Raw genomic sequence first — 6,807 nt, 5'->3', positions numbered from 1 at the left:
GACTTGTGTTTTCATTCTCTTTATAGTGTTATGTGATAAACATAAGTTTCAGTGATTTCTTTGCATCTTATTTAAGAAATCTTTCCCTGTGTCAAAATCATAAAAATTATATTGTATTCTGAAAGTTTCCCTTTCACATTGATTTTTTCAATCAATCTGGAATGGATTTTATGCTCGATATGTATGCATCCAATTCCATTTTTTCATGTAGATAAATGTGCCAATTTTATAGTGCCAATTATTGAAAAACACCACCATTTACCCACTGATCTAAAGCATCAATTCTGCTGTAAATCAGCTTCCTTTATATGTCTATGGCTGGGTCTGAGCTCTTTATTATTTCATAGACCAACTTGTTTTGCTCTGTGTGGCAGAAACAGTTCATCAAGCTCACATCCTATGGGCACATTGTGCCCCCACATTTCCCAGCACTTTTTGCAACTGATGGGCCCATGTGACTGAGTTCTATATGGGAGACAGACAGAAAGCATGTGTATCACTTCCATACTTGGCCCCTGCAAATCCCGTGAAATCCTTAACAGTTTCTCTCCTTTTTTTGTCTAAGGATCCAATGGAGTAGTGTGTCTATAATCAATGGTAGAGTCTAGTCCAGAGTCTGGGGTTCTGAATATCTGCACAATGCTCCTCCCAGTGCATCACCATGCACCTTTCCCTCCTCATCTGCCACCAATCTGCCTTGGACTTTTGTTATTGTCATCTCTTGTTTAAACTAATATAGATAATTGAGAACTAAGTGTAATAGACCTAAGAGTTTTATACTTGTACATCCTTCTCCTGTGCAAAGAGGAAACTGTTAGTAGTGCAACCTGAAGCTGACTCTATGAGGGTATAGATTATAACAATTGGTTATTGGTGAAATAGATTAAGGAGACTAAATCCATTACTGTAATACTATCTTTCTATTAATAGGAGAAAAATAAAACATACTATTCTTTCAGGAGCCCATCACACACACTAGCTAAGGGTCTCTACTAGGGGAGAAAGGGGATAGATTATACCTTTTTTTGAAGGTACATGAGAAGGTAACGAAGCCAATTGTACAAGATAGGCATGGAGGTGCCAAGACTAAAATGCATATATTTTAAACACTTGTACTTTTTTAAAAGTTTTTATTTATTTATTCATGAGCGACACTAAGAGAGGTGGAGACATAGGCAGAGGGAAAAGCAGGCTTCCCGTGGGACTCTCAGATCAGGCCCTGAGCAGAAGGCAGAAAGACACTCAGCGATTGAGACATCCAGGCACCCTCATTTGAATGGTTTTTTGTTCTAAGCATAGCTCTGCTCCAGTGAATGGTGAATATTGACAGTAGTTTCCTCATTTTTCCTACCTGAAAGGAAACCACATTAATAATTATTTCTTTGAATTTGGAAGCAGGTGTTTCTGACATAGGTTTTCCAGTCTTTTGGTGATGTGGAGAAGGTCTCTGTGCTTCCTTGGGCACCTGGTGGCAGCATGGTGAGCTCAGCCCCCGGAGTTGACGTGGTTTTATACAGTACTCTGGCTCTCCTGCATAACTTGGTGACTTTGGGCAAGTTACTAAACCTCTCTGTGTCTGGTCAGTTATCTACAAAATGGAGAGAACAGTGGTCTCATTTCATAGGGCTCTTGGAGAAGTAAATGAGATAATTTATATTTAAAGCACCTAGAATAGAGCCCAATACTTAATAAGTCTTACTAAATGTGGGCTAAGCAGTCTGAGAAATCTAAGCTATGACCATAAATAAGGAGACCAAAAAGACAGATGAAAAAGATTAGAAATTCAAATTGATGAATAATAGTGGAATTAGAAAGATGTGTTCAAAGGGAATAAACTAGTGAAAATGAAAATGTATACTGATTTTACAGTTATATATGTCTGCATTTGGTCATTAGAAAAAACTACAGAAAAAGTTTACACAATCATTTTTGGTTTGTAAAAAGGTGGTTGCCAAAGGAACTCAAATTATTAATATTTTTCTATAAAAAGTATTATCATAATTGAAAAATGAGGCAAATAACTATTGATACATGCACACATGTGATAAATACAATTGGAATATTACAATTAAGGAAACGAATTGCCTTGTCAAAAGGGGGTAATTGTCTTGTCCTCTTCCCTTAAATATTGTCAGATATATTTCCAGGTGATTATCGCATAAACTCATTAAAGACAAAGAAGACAACAGAATTAAAAATATATGATGCTTTATTGTCAAAAATAGACAAACTTTAATTTCCTTTAACAGGAATATTAATTTGAGAATCTCCATAAGCCATCACCATTTTGTGAGCACAAAAGACAAAGGTTCAATGACAACTGTTAGTGGAAAAAGGACAAGGGTTCTACATCCCAGCCAGAGAAGCCATGCCCACAGCATCATGGTGACCTTTAGAGCCTCAACAATAACAGACATGCAAACAAGGTTGACTCATCCTGGCCCAGTCCTATATGGATGGGCTTTGCTGTATCTTTTCAAACATGGGAAGAGCTGGATCTGTTAGACTGTTTGCTGATTTGAAGAGTGAAATTTAGGTCACTTATGAGATCAGTAACAGGATCACACCTGCTTTTGAGTAAGGTCAGGATGAAGACGTTTGTCCCTACAACCCTGGCTTCAGGCACTTAAGGTGGTACTAATAATTTGGGCAGGAGACCTGAATAAACTCCCTCTCTGTGATTTACAGTAAAAACGTGAGGGCCTTGCTGAATTGAATACCGCAGTGTGGAGACTACATTCTCTCATTAACATAAAATAAGAATGGCCAAGGACCTAGCTAGCTGGCACAAGAAAAAAAAATCAGACCTTTCATGTTCCCCAGGGACACGTATCCAAGGCTAAAGAAAACTGTTTATCTAGCCCATGATTTTCATTCTCTAGTCTGTATTATCCACCAGATATCCCTAGCCAAAACAGACTTCATGAAGGTCCATCTTGACAAGTAGCATGTACCTATCTCCTTTGAAGATTCAGATTAAGGAGAAACACCTCAGTTCCCAGGAGAGGCCAGAGCCAGGTAACACTGACATGGTGAGATGCTTCATCTGAGGTTAAGCATATGTAATAATGAAAAGAAGCTAGATTATCAAATGATTGAGAAAGGAAGTAGATCTGAGAACTTTCTATCCCTATGCACATTCACCATGCACTCACAGGGAAAGTAATCAATTATATGCAAAAAAAAAATCGGTTTAACACTTTCCACTTTTCTAGCTTAAAAATAACACTCAACACTTGAGAACTAGAAAAGCTGAGCTTGTATTGTACCATAAAATTATTTAAAACAATACTGTGGTTACTGAAATGACAATCAATACACGCTTTTGCCACCTGTGTAACAGAAGCATAGAGAGGATGCAAGGAAACAGTGAAGTAGCTCTGTTCTTGCTATGACATTTCCTATTCACTCTTGCATGGGGTTACGTTTTAATGAAGTTCACCCACTAAATTCTACCCTCCAGTCTAGGAACCCTTCATTTTTGAGTAGGGGCAGGAGATTGGTGCGGGCTTCTGGAAGTTTTGATGGACTAAGCATCATTAAATTTCTGTGATTGAAAGGATTACTCTGAAAATACACAGAAAAAAGCCATACAAAAATCAAATTAGGCACATTTTGATTACTGTCTACTTAGCAAGACTACCTGGAAAAAGCGAGGTCAGATATAAAACTAAAGTGGATTGCTTCTTTTATTCCATGTCATTTTGTAAAAACCTGTGATATAGGAAAAAAAAATGTACACTTTCTTGGGTCCTTTCTCAAAAGCCATGAAATGAGCCTTCTAGTTGGGTTGCTGAAAATGTGAAGCCAGGAAGGGAGATGACTGAATTTGGGGTTTCTCCTTGAGAGCAGGCGGGGTGACTACAAATGACCCTCACTGGGCAGCTGCAGAGCTTTATGACCCAATCATAAAAAGGACCTTTAAAATCTTTCTTTTTCAGCACTCTTCAATGACTGTTGTTCCAATCAAGGAGTAAAGCTTTTTCTTAACCAGTCGGAATCCTGAACTCAGGATCAAAGTTCGCCTGAGGCCAGATGAGAAGCGACCACGACTGAAGAAAAAATCCCTGAAGCTAGTCCATGAGCAGTTCTCCTGCTTAAACACAAGTGTGAGCTCGAAAGTGGGCACCACACTAGAATCACACACAATCTTATCCAGCTTTTTACATACGTTTTCAATTTCCAAATTCACGTGCATAACACATCCTCGCAGGCCGCAGGGCTCGGTGGAGGAGAGTCGCAGGACATCTTGAGCAATCCTCTGGGTCAGTTTCTCAGGGACAAGGACTTTTGAGCAACCAAGCTTGGTTTGCTTTGATTTGGACAGACAGTTCTCCAGCATTTTAGCCAAACTCTGGCAAGTTGTCTCCTCAAATATCACCTCATTGAGGTTGGGTTCCGGAACAACGTAATCCCAGTAGTCAAAATCTGTAGAAAATTGGAGATGAAAGAACGCGGATCACTTCTGGAATAAAAATGGTTATATATATGTTTTTTTTTTTTTGATGAAGGAACTGTTACTTTCTAAGATCATATGTGTTTGTTATTATAAAATGCAGGATTTTTGCTACTGATGAACTTAAGATGAACTTGAAGAGTCATATTAAATAGTGAATTTGTGTCTTTCTTTAAAAATCTCTACTGAAATAGTCTGTAGATCCCATTTTAGCTTCAGCCTCTTTGATTAAAAATTGCTCAAAGGGAAGACCTTTGAGGTTCATTGAGGATATTTATAACTGGCTGGGTAGTATTCGTAGCCAAGCAAAACAAAACAGTCCTAGGAAAATAAAATTAGATTTGCTCAAAGGAAAAGAGATAGCCCTGCATTTGGTCACCTACCTTCCAAATTAATCCTACCACTTGGCAGGATGCCATACCACACACACAGTCAACTGTGCAACCCCTCCCTAAGCATATTTCACTTTCATTGGCTACTGCCTCTTCCCCTCTCCACATCACCTATTCAGTTAGGTCATTGTTTTTGTTTTTACAACTAAATGAAACAAAATGTGGTCCACATTATAGGGTTCCATATTTTACCTATATTGAAGACAGAGAATTTTAGAGCTTTGACCTATAAAATTTGATCATCAACCACTTTGCCTTCTAAATGAGGAAGGCCCAAAGATCTTAAGCAATTTTTCTATGGCACATAGCTCCTTAGTGGCAGAGCAGTGTGCTAAGCTAGAAACTGTTATTTAAATTTGCAAATGAAAATATGTCCAGCATCACTGCTGTTTCAAAATTTCCTTCTGGTATTAAAAACAGAAGAAGGAATATATCCACAAATAGAATACTACTCAGCAATAAAAAGGAACACACACTAATGTAAGCAACCACATTAAAGGATCTCAGAATCATTAGGCTGCGGCAAAGAAATAAGATGCCAAAGAGTACGTATTACATGATCCCACTTGTATGAAACTGCAGAGGCAAAGCTAACTTATGGTGACAAAAAGCAGATTGGTGTTTTCCTGGGGACACAGGAGGAGAGTGAGAATCGATGGCCAATGGGGACATGGGCATTGGTGGGGGGGGGATGATGGCAGTGGTTATAAGGGTGAATGCATGTGTTAAAACACAAAACTGTAAAGTTAAAGTTCCCCGTGACTTCACAACCCCATAAGGAACCTATATAACTTTTAAACCCAAACACCATCTTAGCTGCCAAGTATGCCATACAGCCTTCGGTTATTTCATTTTTTTTTGCTACTTTTGTTTCTCACTACCATGAACGGAAGATGCTAGAAAGTTTGGAAAGGAGTGTTTTTCAGATGTATTTTGTGGCACACCCTACCCGCATCAAGGAAGGAGGCAACACGGCCGGGGCCGGGCCGCCCATCTCCTCTATTCAGGAGCTGCGACCTTTGGAGGAGAGGGAGGCGGGCAGCCGGGCAGGCAGCTCACCGTTTAGCAGGCTCCCCGGGTGGAAGCCATGGTCCAGCAACTCTGCAATGTTGGCCGAGTTCTTACTGCTCAAACTGCCAGTTGCCACCATGGTCAACGGCTCTGTTTCCCTCGCGGGGCGGAACGGCCTTTCCGGGGCGCTGCAAGAGGAAGGGAAGAGGGGCAGATTTGTTGCAGAAGCAGGCGAGACGTGCGGAGGCTTCCAAACCGCCCAGCGTCCGGGGAGCGGGCTAGCCGGGGAGTCACTTTCCAAGGGGAGGAGCCGGCCTCCGCAGCCCTAGTGTACAGAGCCCCGCGAGTGCAGACGCCAGCCACGGTCGCAACCGAAAACTCGTTCAAAGTTAGCAAACCTCGGAGCGGACGGGCCCCGCGGGGCGCACCCCTGCGCGGGCGCACGGCGCCCTCCGCCCCTGCTCCGTCCCTCGAGGCCGCTGCCTCGCTCACCTGCCGGGAGGTCGCCGGGCCAGGCGCGCTCGCTGGCGAAGCGGCGGGGTAAACGGAGGCAGGAAGTCTTGCCAGGTGCCCCCTCCCTCCGAGGCTCCGCAGCGACGGACCCCGCAGCCCACGCAGCGCCCGCTCCACCGAGCAGCATCGCTCGCGGGGCCGGGAGCACTTTATAGGCCCGGCCCCCTCCCCGCCGCGGCCCGCCCACCTGCACCACCCCCCGCCGCCCCGCGCCCCGCCTCCCCGGGGTCGGGTTGCAGTGCCGGCCGGACCCTCGCCGCGGCCCCAGGGCGGCCGCTGCCAGCTGGGGACAGGCTTGCGGCGGGGTAGACACCTGCCGGCTCCTTGGGTGGGCCCCAGGTCCCCGCGTCCGCAATCCGGGGGCACGACTCGCCGGGCCCCTGGCCCCCGCCGCGGACTTGGCTTCCTCGGCGCGCCCCCCCGCCCCCCGCCCCG

The 6,807-nt window shown here is 43.6% G+C and overlaps 1 protein-coding gene across 2 annotated transcripts; it reads right to left on the bottom strand.

Annotated features, from left to right (window-relative positions):
- Nucleotides 1-1,110: 1,110 nt before the first annotated feature.
- Nucleotides 1,111-6,478, bottom strand: DDIT4L (DNA damage inducible transcript 4 like). Of its 2 annotated transcripts, XM_055342333.1 has the most exons (4): nucleotides 6,352-6,478; nucleotides 5,908-6,047; nucleotides 4,172-4,428; nucleotides 1,111-1,351 (listed from the first exon to the last, which is right to left on the bottom strand). In XM_055342333.1, exons 2-4 carry the CDS (start codon nucleotides 5,996-5,998, stop codon nucleotides 1,208-1,210), a joined length of 492 nt encoding a protein of 163 aa, XP_055198308.1. In that variant the 5' UTR covers nucleotides 5,999-6,047; nucleotides 6,352-6,478; the 3' UTR covers nucleotides 1,111-1,207. The 2 variants fall into 2 exon arrangements, with proteins under 2 accessions (XP_055198308.1, XP_055198307.1); XM_055342332.1 differs by lacking the exon at nucleotides 1,111-1,351 and having other exon boundaries at nucleotides 2,192-4,428.
- Between the last annotated feature and the right edge of the window lie 329 nt (nucleotides 6,479-6,807).

Source organism: Nyctereutes procyonoides, unplaced genomic scaffold (genome assembly GCF_905146905.1).
Source record: "Nyctereutes procyonoides isolate TBG_1078 unplaced genomic scaffold, NYPRO_anot_genome, whole genome shotgun sequence".
Classification (NCBI taxonomy): Eukaryota; Metazoa; Chordata; class Mammalia; order Carnivora; family Canidae; genus Nyctereutes; species Nyctereutes procyonoides.
The sequence above is the reverse complement of the archived record's forward strand: the minus strand, read 5'-3'. Positions and strand labels throughout refer to the sequence as shown.